Source organism: Callithrix jacchus, chromosome 1, assembly GCF_049354715.1.
Source record: "Callithrix jacchus isolate 240 chromosome 1, calJac240_pri, whole genome shotgun sequence".
Taxonomy (NCBI): Eukaryota; Metazoa; Chordata; class Mammalia; order Primates; family Cebidae; genus Callithrix; species Callithrix jacchus.
Genome location: NC_133502.1, coordinates 195,262,137 through 195,276,205, shown reverse-complemented (window position 1 = coordinate 195,276,205; position 14,069 = coordinate 195,262,137). Strand labels below are relative to the sequence as shown.

Genomic DNA, 14,069 nt, shown 5'->3' with positions numbered 1-14,069 from the left:
ACCTGTGGATGGCGCGGGGAATCCCTTGCCGTTAGTAGCCCAGCCTAGAGAGCCAAGACCACATTGCGGAGGGGGGTGGTGGAGAAGGGGTGTGAGTGGGTGGAGGCCAGGGCGCCCCTGGTGGCCTGTGTACAACCCTGCGGCCAGAGAGGCCCGCCCTGATAGGTTTGTGGTAGAAGCTGCAGGAACTTCCTGCCCCCAGGGGTGTTCAACCTGGCCTGCCTCTGGGGCCCCTTTCCTCCCAACCTTAGGGGAGGAGCTGGAGTGTGGGAGGGGCCGGGCCCTCAGCTCTTCAGGGCATCAGGAGGATAGGGAGCTGCTGATCTGGAAACTCAGTCCTGCCTCTAAAGCCTTCGGGACTCCTGAGCAATCTGGGCCAGGGCTCGGAGGGGTGCTGCCCATCCGGCCTGACTGTCTGTGATGCCCATCTTCCTTGGGAACAAGCCGGGAGGAGTGCAAAGAGCCTGGTCGGCTTAGTTCGGCTATAGTCTTGGCTCCCTGCTGGCTGGCTGCCCTGGAACAAGTCTCTCCCCCCAAGCAAGGTGTAAGTGAAATCATATGTTAAAGGAGCTGGACAGGCAGCCTGTGAAGACAGTTGGCCCCAGGAGATGAAGTTAGCCCTACACGCCCCACGCCATCCCCCCCTTTACCTCCAAGCTGTTTTGGCATTTTGGTGACGTGTGGGCTTGTGGGTGACAGGGGTGTCCCCAAGACTGTGGAATATTTTGGTATTTTCCCCACAGCTGCTCTTGACCTCAGGGCCAGATTCTGATCCCTTACTGGCTCCGCTTGAGGTGCTTAAGAACAGGCTGGAACCAGGAGGAAGTTTTTATTATTTTTTTGGTGGGGGAAGGCCCCTAATCTGTTCCAGCAGCCCTCTCTGCTGAGAGGCTCCATCACTCTCTAGCTGCAGCCACCCACTCGGCAGCTGGCCCTCAGCTCAATGCAATCTGCTCCTACACCCGTGCCCGCTGCTCTTGGGAATGTGATGCCAGTGGGCTCCCGCCCTCGCCTGTTCTGAGCACTGAGTCACCACCACACCCGTGCCACGAGGGGTGCTAGAGGAATCCCTCCACCAGGGGAACGGGCTATCCCTTGGTTGCTCACAGTGCCGTGTTTTCTGTGAACAGAGCTGGCAGAGCTGAGCTCCTCCAGGAAGCCTTGCTCACCCATCTTACCATGGGCATACAGGGCTGGCTTGGAGTTAGGAGGGCCCAGGAAGACAGGGCACTCACCCACTGTGTCAGCTCAGGCACCCAGGCCCTGCCTCCTGGAGACCAGCCTGCTGCTCACATGTCCATTCTCTTGGTCTCCTCTTCGTGATCCATCTGGATGAAAATCTTAGTGGGGAAAGATGTTCAACCCAGCATTCTTCATCAGAATCCTTAGGTCTCAGAGCCAGATGCTTACCAGTAGCCCACTCCACTGTGCAGTGAAGTGCTCTGTGGTCATTTTCAATGATACGTTTTTGATGATGAGGGAAAATGCATGTACTGTATTAGCTGAGTTAAAAGTCAGGATTAAAATTACACACTTTCTGCCCAGGATGCTGTGAGTGATGGGGTAGACTCTGAGAGAGTCACTGCTACACCCCTGACTCGGCTGCCTGTTTCCTCATCTGCTTGGCAGAGGCTTCCTCTCTGGCATCAGTTGCACCCTGGTTTTTTCTGGCTTTCTTCAAACACCTCCCACAGCCCTTGCTCTCCTAGCCCATTATTCCTTGTTCCAGCCTCTCTCCTATCCCCTCACCCTGGATCACTGGGAAGTTGGGTTTCCCCAGCATCCTTGAAGGGGATTTGTCTGTGGCATAAACCCTCCAGTGCCTACTCAGGGCTCTCCTGGATGTAGCACTAGGAACATGAGGGAGGACGAGATATTTTTCCTGCTGTCGTGGGAATTAGAGTTACCTTAGGGCTACACCAAGGGCAAAGGGATGTGGAGGCCAGGATTTGTGGTTTTGACCTGGAATACTACTTTTCTGGGCAGTCTACAGGCAGGACCCAGGGGCCTGTGTCCCTATCTGTCCTGACTCTCTGCCTGTGGGCTTTTCTTCCCCCCAGGGGCTTCAGGAGTTCTCTGAGATTTCATCTTGCCTCACAGGTCATGAGCCCCCAGGAAGCCAGGCTCTCCTCAAAGGCCTTGAGGTACAGGTGTGAGCCAGAGAGATGCAACTCTCCTGCCTGCTCCACCATCTGCTCCACCCTAGGCAGTTCAGAGTCCAGGGGGCTGTGGCAAGGCAGCTGTTCCCATCCAAGACTCAGGCCCTTGAAACTGGCTGCGGATGTCAGAAGCTAAGGGCAACCCTACAGGCAGTGCCTGACCAGGCTGGGCCAAGCTCAAGACGGCCCCAAGCAGACTCAGGCTAGTTTGGATTGGACAATCTGCACGAGCTGGAGAGGAAAGAGATGGCTGTGTGAAGCAGATGACCACCTGCCCGGCTGCCTGCCTGCTCCCTTGTTAGGTCAGGTGCCCTGGGTCTCCCAGATGGCTGATGGCACCTCACTGCCTGTTCCCTCCTCAGCACCTCTGTGCAGCGCCAAGGCAGCTCCTTCACAGCTATTCCAGGTACTGCCAACTATGGTTCCTTCCTCTTCTGCTCTCTTGCTTGAGCCTCACCTGGCATCCCAGCTGGGCATGGCCCTGGGAATGACAGAATGGGGCAGGGGGTTGCCTCTGAATCCTGTGGGTGTGGCAGCAGGGGACAGCTGGAAAGGCCAGCTGAGAGCTTGCTTAGAGGCCATTTCCTGCAGCATTGCCCAAGGGACTTAATTATGACACCCTGAGGCACCCATGGTGCTGATGGAAGACACTGGCCACCTGCCAGCCACCCCATTCACTGGCTGGCATTCCAGTGGCAGCCTGCCCCTGCTGTGGGCTTTTCCAAGGCTTAAGAGGCACCTTTTCAAAACTGAGGTGATTTGGCTAACTACATTCTCCATGCTTCCATTTCTACATCTGTGAAACAGGGACACTGCCGATTTCTTGTTCCTCTGAGTGTAAAGCGGGGGTATAGGAAGAGAACTGAGGTGGACAAGTCTTGCCCCTGAGTCCTGGTCCCACTTTGCATCAGTAGGCAGCCTTGGCAGGTCACCTGAACTCAGTTTCCCTCTTTGGAAAGATTACATACTCAGGCTGTCCCTCTCAGTGTCAACACTCAGCCCACACTTGACCTCATCCACTCTGTGACAAGCTAGTGCCTTGGGTCTGAATGCTGTTCTGACTGGCCTGTGCCTCTTGCTCACCCGTCTTTCCTGCCTTGGAATTCCCAGGGGCAGTTGTTTTCCTGAAGAGCCTTTGCTTGTGCCTTTGAAGTGGAGGAAGCTCTAGAAGGAGTCATGACTAAAAGGTGGGGTCCACAAAGGTGACAGGGCTGGGAACCCTCAGTCCAGGGAGTCTCAAAACAGCCTTGGGCTGTGCTACTAAAAATGGCCCAAGCAGTGACCCAGCAGCCAGCAGTGGGGTTTACCGTAAGAACCAGAACTGTGTTCGAATCTGTGGCCTCAGGCTGTCGAGCTCAGCGTTGGCCCTGGCTGAGTGAAAAGGCTATGTCTGGCAGAAAAGAGAGCCGGTGTCCCTCCAGGAGTAAGCTTCCCTGAGACCACAGTGTGCTGGAGACAGCATGAGCTGTGGGCCGGGAGTAGCAGTGTTTTATACCTTCCGGGACATCTGTCACCTCTAAGTGGTACCACCTGCCAAGATCGCACAGCCCCCAGGCACTACACTGCTTCCCAGCCCCCTCATGAATGGACAGGGCAAGAGCACAGGCTGGCCCAGCAGGTCCCCACCACCTCCACTTAACCAGCTCTCGGTTCCCCTGGGAAAGCCTTTCTGGGCTCCCAAATCATAGCAGTCTGCCCTGCCTCTGTGGACTCCAAGGCTCGCCCTACCTCGAGACTCAGCGTTTGAAGCTCTGCTTCCTCAAGAGCAGTGGGAGGACAACCAAGTCTTAAGGCTATAGGCGGGGTTTGGTAACTTGTATCAGGCACTCAGCTTAGTCTGGGGCTCCATAAATTATTCAGATTGTTAAAGTCCCTTTCTGTGACCTCATCTGCCAGTGAGGAGCCCAGAGCCATTCTGAAGGTTTGGGGGATTAACTGAGATGCTTGGTGCAGAGGGGGAGCTTTGAGCACAATCTCAGTGTCTTTAAGTGCTTGGAGGCTGTTGGTGTGCATCTGCAGCTGCCCTCAACTCTAAGCAAACATTATCCCAGCCACTCTGGCCACCAGGGATCCCAGCCCTGGTGACACAGGGCCCAGGAAACAAGTGGGGCAAATCCGAAGACAGCATGTGTGCCTGTGGAGCTGGGAGACACAAGTCAGGAGGTACGGCCAGAACAGCGGGACTCAGGGCTGAGGGAGAACTAGGAGAGGGCCAGAGGATACCCTCCTCATGGGGTTCCTACTTCTAGCTGCTACCCCTGGTCCCTGCCCATCTGTGATCCTGCCTCTGCCTTTCCCTCGGATGCTATGGGGGTGTTAACCTAGTGCTGGCTCCCTCCACCTGCCCTCAGCCAGGCCTCCTCCTGGTCACTGCTGTCCATGCCCTTCTTGTTTGGCCCTGGCTTAGCTTCCCCCTAGCTCACCCCGGCATATTCCCCACACCCTCCCTGAGGCCCAAACATGTGCCCCCTGGGCTGAATGCAGTGGGTCTTCTGCTGCTGCAGTTGGAACCTGAGCATGCCCCTTCCCCCTGTGTGGGCCATGGTAAGGAAGACCATGTAAAGCAACAGCTGTCTCCTATCCCACCCCAGGAGACCCTTCTCAGCACCCCAGCTCTCTAGAACTTCATAGCCCTCCACAGGCCCAGTGTTAGAAGAACAGAAGAGGGAGAGGGCTGCTGTGGCTGCTGCCCCGCTGTGGGGAACTGCCGTGTCCAGGTCATCCTCGGGCTGCTGGTGTCATCCTTCTCATTGGGTCTCTGGCTGCAAACACAGAAGCTCAGCTCTACCTGGTGTAGGTAGAAAGCCAGTTGGTTTGCTACCACCCTGCTGACTCATGACTCTGCCTGGTAGCTTCCTTCTTCAGACCAGCTTTCTCTGGAGGCCAGCCTCATGGCCACAGGAAGACCCCCCACCCTTCGGGGCATATGTCCATCTACATACCACCCCATGCCATAGAGAAGGGGTATTCCCAAAGGCTCTTAATAGGAGGGGAAGCTAGGCTGGGATCCTGGGGCCCACCTGCTCGCTGAATTCCTATGGCTGGCGGGTAGGTCTCAGGCCTGGCTGAGCAGGCAAGGGGGCCAACCCTGGGGGTAGGGAAAGGACAAGCCCATTACAGAAGAAGGGGCTTCTGGGAATGGTGCCCAGTGTATGATAAAGACAGGAGCCCCCATACTGGGACATGTGAATGAAGAGACAGTGAAGAGATGGACAAGGGCACACTAGCCGGCCTGACCCTGCCTGGGAAACATGCCCTTCAGCACACTGTTAACAGGAAAAGGTCAAACAAGATGCCAAAATGAAACCAGAGCACATGCAAATGTAAAATGCTGCCTTTCAAGCCTCTCAGGGCTGGCTGGGAAAGTTTTGAGAGTCACGATAGCGTGGGGGTGGCCAAGCGGGTGGCATCATCTGTGATTCCCTTCTGCTTTTCCATGGACTCACTGCCTGATTTGTTTGGTCTTCCATCCTTTCTGAAATCAGCGGTGTTATGTTACAAAAGGAAACGGAAGGGAGATGGGGATCCAAACTGCGCTGGCGTGTGTGATGCAAACTAGACCCGTCCTCACGGTGTGTCTATTGGTGTCTGGGTGCCCTGGGAGGCACAGGGATGGGAGGGTCTTCAGCAAGACACAGCAGTAGATGGATACCCAGGAGACAGTGTCTGCCCACTCTGGTGCCTGCTGTAAACAGACCCTGTCTGTTGGAAAGCAGGTGTCTTCGTAAGCTGCTGCAGGAACCACGAATGCATGGTAGGAAGATGCAGCATTGGTGTTTGCCACCCTAAGTGTGGATAGCTGCAGCACCCTAGTTTTGTCCTTTTTAGGCACTGCCAGGAGGTAGAAGGTGGCTGCCGGCCTCCAAACAGTCCCCCACCCTGCAGGTGGACCAACCGTGTCACAACAAGAGCCAGTGTAGAGGCCACAAGGGCTCGAAGCTGCGAGTTTTAAGCTCCTCTTGGGCCTTAACAGCTCAGGGCAGAAGGTTCCTGGCTTCCCTCCCAGGACTGCTAGAGCAGGGTGGGCCCTTACCTGTGGACAGATACTGTGGACAATCAGCAAGGACCCATGTGGATAGGGCCCTGAAAGGGGCATCATGTAGACATCCTGCAGTGGTCCCTGTGGTCAGTGGGCCAGGTCCCCAGAACCCTGTACTGCAGCATGATGTGTGCCAGGCCCCATGCCAAGGAGAAGGCAGTGTCACTCATAACCTTGGTCCATTCTGGGCATTAGTTTCTCCAGCGGGTTGGCTGCAAGGACCAATCTGAGAGCCTGTCAACTTATTTCAGGCCCCTGAGGTCCCACCCCAGAGATGGGCCTCCTCAATGCCTGTTTCTTGTCATCACTCACTTCTTCCACCATCTGTGCTTTCCACACACCCTGCCTGGACCCCAAGTAGGTTTCAGATGCCATGCTGGTCACTAGGACACTGCAGGGAACCAGACTCTGGAGCTAGTGATAGGTAGGGTGTGCCCAGTGCCGGAGCAGGTAAAGCGGGGGCCAAGGGAGATGATGCGGGGGGAGTTCCTCAAAGTCAGCTTTGCCCTGGCTAAACCTTCATAGAGGAGTGGTGCAGGATGGCAAGTGGGAAGAGGGAGGGGGACCCCGGCATCCCAGAAGCTGCAGATGATTCTCTGGGCACTGCTGAAGGGAGTGGGTGAGGGTGGAGCCTTGCCAGAGCTTCCCTGCAGCCTGCTTTGACTTAGCAGTTCCACCTCGAACAAGTGGTCCTGTGGCTGGGTAAGCACCTGTGCAGGGAGGTGTACACCCTGGGCCTCTCACTGTGTCTTCACATTTGATCAGGCTCCACCTAAGTGCATCCCATAGGGAACAGGTTCAGCAAACATATGAGAGGCAACCATACAAAAGAGGAGGCTGCAGAGCAGTGGGTGTATCAATCATTTGCTGCCACTTAGGAGGAGGAAATAGGCAGGGGTGGGGATACACTTCTGTCTTCCTTGAGACAGTGAGAGGGGTCCGAGAAGCCCCTGGATAGGCATGTCCCCTTTGGCACTGTGGCAGTTTCCAGGGGACACCAGACAGGATGTCCCCAAGACTCTTGCCTCAACCTGTGCCATCCATCCCACAGGGCATCTGGCGGATACCCGTAGACGAGATCGACCGGCCGGGCAGCTTCGCCTGGCACATGAACCGCTCCATCGTGCTGCTGCTCAAGGTGCTGGCCCAGCTGCGGGACCACAGCACCCTGCTGAAGGTGTCCTCCATGCTTCAGCGGACCCCAGACCAGGGCAAGTGAGTGCAGCCACTTTGGACACAGCCTAGCATGCTGTGTGGGTCAGGGGCACACCCACCCCAGGCAGCCTCTCCACTGCTTTGGCCCAGCTATGAGGCCCACTGTCTGGGAGCCTGGATCAGCCCTTCATTCACCTCAGGGTCCTCTCTGTCCCAGTGTCTAGAACCTAAACAACACCTCCTGCCCCCAGGCACCCTGGGACAGACACAGGCTATCCTCACTGATCCTGGTTTTGGGTTGAGACTCTGTACAACCCAGGCTTTTCTTTCCTCTTGCTTCCCCCAGCTCAGGGTTATCGGGGTGCTGTCAGGTTGTAAGGAAAACAGATGTTCAGTAGATGGCTGGGGAACCCCCAGACAAAGGCCAGTAACAGTGGGCTGAGCGACAGGAGTGCCCGGGCCTCAATGGTAAACAGAGCCCTCTGCCAGAAAGGGCAGGACAGACAGCAGAGCCATCTGTTGCAGCTGTCATTTACAGGGGGTTTTGGGGGGTCCTGGAAGAGATGCAGCTCAGATGTAGATAGGCCTGACCTGGAGGCCTCACCCCATCAGCTGGGCTGAGCCCCCTCCCATGCCTGCACTGCCTCACCCTCTGGCTGTCTCACTTACCTACCTCGTGCCAGACGATGTGCCAGGCGTTCAGAGGCCTCCAGCTGGGGCCTGGGGCACCCTGCAGCCAGGCTTGAGGAAGCAGCGGTAGGCCTTCCCCAGCTGTCACTGAGTGCAGCACACAGGGTGGACCCACTACAGAGGGCCCAAGGGCAGCAGGCTGGTGCCAGGTCAGAAGCCTACTGGCTCTGTGGGTAGAGGGAGCTTGGAGGACTTCTAGGGGAGCAGTACCAACAGGTGGGCTGTTGGGACACTGAGGAACCAACCTCAAGGCATCCCCAAGGCAGGCATGGGCAGCAGCCACCATCCAGCAGTGCTGTGTGGTGTGGGATGCTCTCCCGTCCTCTCTGACTACCCCTATATGACTATAGGAAGTATCTACGAGATGCTGACCGCCAGGTCCTGGCACAGCGGGCCTTCATCCTCACAGTGAAGGTGCTGGAGGACACACTGAGCGAGCTTGCAGAGGTATGCCACCTGCATCCACCTCTCCTCCACAGCCCCGTGAATACGCTCCCAAGCTCTTCCCAGGTGGTGGGCCCAATCCCACCGTTTGCATACACCTAAGCAGGATGTGTCTAAGGATCCCCATCCATGAGGTAGCACCCATCCTGCCTCTTCCTAGGCAGGGAAGGTTAGCCGTGGTCATGAATGCATGTGAATTCAGTGAGGCATGGATGCACTTGGTGATTAGTAAGAGACATAGTGGCTCCACAAAACTGAGCTCCCCAAGGGCATGCACCACCCAGGGCAGGGTCCCAAGCCCTCTCCCTAGCAGGTTGACAAGGCCTGCGAGAACACTGTGTGTGTGCATCGTCCCTTTTCAGCCTCGAGGCAGGTGCAGCGGTGCCTCCTCCTCACAGCTGAGCACCTGGAGGAGGCCAGGGAGGTTAAGTAGCCAGCCTAGCCAGTGGGGCTGTTGAGAGTTGAGCCAGGACTGCCTCCAGAGCTTATGCCTGGTAGGGTTGGCTGTGACTCGGTGCAGAGGATCAGGTTGGCATCCTGAGCCTGTTGGGGAGGAGTCCTTGCCAGCCACCTGCCAACCGCAGGGCCTCATGCATTAGGGGCCAGGAAGACTTGGCTCTGCAGCAAACATGCTTGGTGGCTCTGGACAGGTCCCCTCCCATAAAATGCCCAGAGCTGCCCAGAGTTCACATCATGGAGTCGAAGAAGAGCTGGACAGTACTGCCCCAACTCAGCCCAGGCCTGTTATTCAGGAGCAGCACCACCTCCAGAGTCCCATCAGCCCCTTGCTACCTGGGAATGTGGTGGGGCAGCTAGAGGTACAGAGAAGGGTTGGTTCTTCTTATGCAGGTCTCTGGGCCCATTGTTCTTCTCTGATAACTGGGACATAGCCCTGGCCAGCTGGCAGATATCCAGAGCCAGACAGATGTCAGGTGGGAGAGGCCCAGGATGGGCACACCAGTGCCCAGAGGTGATTCATTACAGTGGAGATACCAACGACACAGCATCTTGCCTTTGGTTTCTTTGTAGGGGTCAGAACGCCCAGGGCCCAAGGTCTGCAGCCTCCCTGGAGCCAGGATGACCACCGATGTCTCACACAAGGCCACTCCTGAGGATGGCCAGGAGGGCCTCCCCCAGCCAAAGAAGCCCCCTCTGACTGATGGTTCAGGGCCAGGCCCCGAGCCAGGGGGCAAAGTGGGCCTTCTCAACCACCGGCCTGTGGCCATGGATGCAGGAGACAGTGCAGACCAAAGCGGGGAGCGGAAGGACAAGGAGAGCCCCCGGGCAGGGCTCACTGAGCCCATGGATACAGGCGAGGCCACTATTTGCCACTCAGACTTGGAGCGGACAACACCCTTGCTGCCAGGTCGCCCCCCGAGGGACCGAGGCCCTGAGAGCCGGCCCACTGAGCTGTCCCTGGAGGAGCTGAGCATCAGTGCTCGGCAACAGCCCACCCTGCTCACCCTAGCCCAGCCAGCCCCTGCCCCTGCCACCACCATGGGGACCAGGGGGGGCGGCCACCCTGAGGAGCCGCTCCCCCGGCTCAGCCGCAAGAGGAAGCTCCTGGAGGACACAGAATCTGGCAAGACACTTCTGCTGGACGCCTACCGTGTGTGGCAGCAGGGCCAGAAGGGCGTGGCCTATGACCTGGGCCGTGTGGAGAGGATCATGTCGGAGACCTACATGCTCATCAAGCAGGTGGGCGGTGGGCAGAGGCCTGAGGGCACTTGTCTGCTGGCAGCACCCCCACTCTTGCCTTTCTGTTCTCAAGGAGGGTCGTCCCAGGCCGCCCTTGGGGTGGATTTAGGTGTCATTCCCATCCCATCCCCACTGTTCACTTTCTGCAATGAGCTTTAACAAGTTGATATTCATCCTGGAAGGAAGTGAGAGCCCATCACAGAAACTTCATCACACCAGCACAGGGAGTCTGGACCACTGCTCCCACTGCTGCACTGGGCCTCTGGGCACATCTTAGGGCATTTCTGTCAAGACTTCTGTGGCTCTCATTTAAAGATGACTGCAGCGCCCTAAGTGTGACCAGAAATGCCTTTCTTATTAAAAAAAAAAAATGTATTTTAATATGTCAGGCACTTTCCTTTTTCTCCATTTAAAATTATTCCCATAGGAAGAATCTCCAAAACTTTAGTGACTGGCTTAAATGGGATGACCATCCCTGACAGTTTTTCCCCTAATCATGTCAGTTTGCAGTGCACCCCCTACACCTGCCCCATATCATGTGGACCTTGGGCACTGAATCTCTGGACGCACTCAACACAGCATGGGGCTCTCACCGTCAGGTCTGGAATTCCAAAAGGCCTCTCCCACTCTGATCACAGCCCTCCACCCTGCCCACTTAAGGGGCACATTCTAGCTTAGGAGACTCCCTTCATCCCCTAACCACTGGGCCTCAGCCAAATTTGAAGGCTTGGTTGGGGCCCTGAGTCTGCCTGTCAGCTTCATCTTGTGAGGATGTAAGTAACTCAGCCATAGAAATGAACTTGGTATGGCCAGATGGGCTTAGAGGAATAGCTGGGTTCAGTCCTGGCACCAGTGCCTGGTGCTGTGGGACCTGTGCAGGCACCCCCACCTGAAAGTTGGACAGGCACCTGCCCCTGCTGCCTATGAAGAGCTGGGAGGTGGGATCTGGGTGTGGACGGCAGTGGGGACAGCTGGCGATTCAGCAGAGTCTGGGGTGGTGGTGGGTATCTGAGCCACAGGGCATGCCCCCTGCCCAGGCTGGCCTGTGCTACCTATGCAGACAGGGCTTGAGGGAGGCCAGCCACAATGGCCTGGGTCCCCTGATCTCGGGCATCTCCCTGTTAAGGTGGATGAGGAGGCTGCGCTGGAGCAGGCTGTGAAGTTCTGCCAAGTCCACCTCGGGGCTGCCGCCCAGAGACAGGTAAGCCCAACTTAGCCTGTGCCAGTCTTATCTTGTGGAGCCTGCCCCACAACAAGGCCCCACGATGCAGACTGAGAAGCAGGTTCACTCTTGGGACTGTTCTTGTGGTCAGCTTGGGCTGAGGGGAAATGAGCAGGGGGTAGCTGAGCCTCCAGCCAATGGCCATGGTGGGCAGTGCCTTGGACGGGCCCCAGACTCCAGGTCAGACATGCTGAGGAGTTCCCTCACCTCAGCTACCTTTTCTGTAACAAGGAAGATGGTCCCTAGCTAGTTGACCTCACCTGGGAAGGCCATTCTGTTTGGGACAGAAGTGATGTTAGAGCCAGGCTGGTTAGGAGCCAAGTGGCTAGTGGGGAAGGCGGAGATGCAGCCTGTACAGGGGCCCCCGAGGGGAAGGCATGTGGGAGACAAGGTGTCCTAAGAGGATAGGCAGGAGTCCTGGAGTTTATTAAGCAGGGAGGAAGCAGGCAGCAACATTCCTGAGTGGGGAAGATGGGGTTGGGGCAGGGGCCAGGCCAGGGTCAGGGGGTCCAAGATATGGCAGGGGGTGGGGAGTGGGAGAGGCCCCTCCTGGGAGGACCCGAAGCCAAGTGGTCAGGAAGGTCAGGGGCCCCCACCTGGAGGGACAGTACAGGCCAGAGACCTGGGGTAAGTGTCCCTGAAGCCATCAGAAGCCAGGAGAGGGCACAGGCAGGACCAAGGACCTTGGCCAGGTCACAGGCACAGGAAAGAGACTTGGGGCAGGTCAGGGCAATAGCCAGGAAGGAGAGTGTTCCCAGGGGCCAGCTGGTCAGCAAGGCCAGGGAAGTGAGGATGGGGGCCCGATAGATATGGGGACCTAGGGGCCAGGACTGTTTATGAAGAGTGATGAGGCTGGAAAGGGATTGAGCAGGAGCAGGTAAGGGGCTGGGTCTGGAGGAGAGAAGTCTCCATGGGAGAGGCCCAGCTTGAGAGAAGGCCAGTGGGCAGGGTCTGGCTATGAGGAGGGGTCTCAATGACCGAAGAGGTGGGATCACAGCTCAATGAGACGATGTGGTGGGGAGGGGCAGGCGTGGCAGGCAGAGAGAGTAGATGTGCCCTGTCTAAAACATAAGCCTCCAGGCCTTATATTTAGGTGGTTTGCCATTTAAGTAGGTGCAGCCTCTTGTCCCCAGAGGTGGCCCAATGCCCCAAGTAGCCTCACCCCAGGTCCCCTTGTTCCAGGTCAGAGGGCAGGTGGCTTGCGATTTGAGTAGGTGCAGCCTTTTGTCCCCATGGGTGGCCCGATGCCCAAGTAGCCTCACCCCAGGTCCCCTTGTTCCAGGTCTCCTAGCAGAGGGCTGGTAGCTGCCCTTGGGGTCCAGACAGGCTTCCTCTCAGTGGAATGGGGCCTCGGACCCCCACCGCCTGCCTGGGCTATAGGTCTGAGGAAGCCCAGGAGGTTCAGCTTTGACCAAGCAGGCTGTGGGCCAGATGGGACATGCTGTGGGGAATAGGTGAGCCTGGTCCCCGCTAAGGGCCAGAGTCCTTGGCAGGGAGTGCCCCAACCTCCAGCAGTCCCCACCACTTCATTATTTTCCAGGTGAGCAGAGTGCACAGCACAGCCACCTGAACCCCAGTGCTAGGCACAAGCCCAGGCCCACCAGGGTACCTCTGCCTCCTCCACTGATCCAGTTGGGGCAGGTAGACATGTGAGTGGTGACCACTCCTGAGAGGAGGGCTGTTTCTGCTTTTGACATCCTTAAAAGGTAGACCCACACAGGAAACCCTCCACTACCCCACACTGTAGCCTGAGAAGAAAGGAGTACTGAGCTGGCAGGAGCCAGGGCAAGGCCAGGCCCCATTTTGCTGAGGCACATGCATATCAGGGCCCCGGAGGGCTCGGCGGGCAGAGGTGCCTGTGAGAGACCTCGGAAAACACAGGGGTGGCCAGAGCCAGGGTACCCAAGTCTTTACCTTTCAGGTTGCCTGCTGCTGGGCGATGACAGGCCAGACTCCAGCAGTCCCCTCCCACGGTGTAGAGGGGAGTGGAGGGAAGGAGGCCTTAACAACACTCAGACCTGCCTGCTGCTTCTCAGACCCTGGTGTGGTGGGGGCACTCTGGTATCTACCTTGGGCCCTCTCATCACATTTCCCACCTAGGACTCTTACCCTGGACCCAGAGAAGATGCCACTGTGGGGGCTGGCTGCCATCCTCTGGTCCTCTCCTCCCTCAAGCCCAATCTTGGAGGCCATTTTCTGCCATCTGAACCCACTGCTCCTGCTCCTCAGGGAGTGTCCATTTTGCTCACGGCATGTCCCGGTTGCTATGGCAGCCCTGAACCCACCTGGAGGGCGCTCTGGACGTAATTAGAGGCTCAGTGCCCATGGCTGAGACCCACTCCTGAGCAAGGACAGGGACACTGTACTCACCTTCCCCCAGCGTGTCTGCTCTTGCTGCCAACTAGGCTGCTACGATACCACCGGCACTACTGCAGGCCCATGGGGCCTGAGAGACGGGTCTGTCCTCCTGCCCCACCCTCCCACAGGATGGGCTGCCCACAGCACAAGGCTGGGCCCCAGAGCACCAGCCTGGGGCTCATCCCAGACACCCAGTACATGGCAGAGTCCACAGATGCCTGTCCTGAACCATATGGAACTAGGGAATAGGGTGTTTTAGCCTGACAAATGTCAGAAGAGACAGGGACATCAGTGGAAGTAAACT

General features: G+C 57.3%; 1 protein-coding gene across 15 annotated transcripts in view; it reads left to right on the top strand.

The window, feature by feature from the left end:
* Window positions 1-14,069, top strand: part of CABIN1 (calcineurin binding protein 1) — a 161,899-nt gene that overhangs the window by 138,389 nt on the left and 9,441 nt on the right. For 9 of the 15 annotated variants that reach the window (XM_078336360.1, XM_078336377.1, XM_078336329.1 and 6 more), the window contains 5 exons: window positions 7,250-7,413; window positions 8,394-8,490; window positions 9,517-10,185; window positions 10,689-10,784; window positions 11,312-11,386. In XM_078336360.1, the coding sequence (XP_078192486.1) occupies window positions 7,250-7,413; window positions 8,394-8,490; window positions 9,517-10,185; window positions 10,689-10,784; window positions 11,312-11,386 (1,101 nt within the window). The remainder of the gene's footprint in view (window positions 1-7,249; window positions 7,414-8,393; window positions 8,491-9,516; window positions 10,186-10,688; window positions 10,785-11,311; window positions 11,387-14,069) is intronic. The other 6 variants (XM_054239497.2, XM_054239499.2, XM_035267530.3 and 3 more) reach the window with 1 other exon arrangement.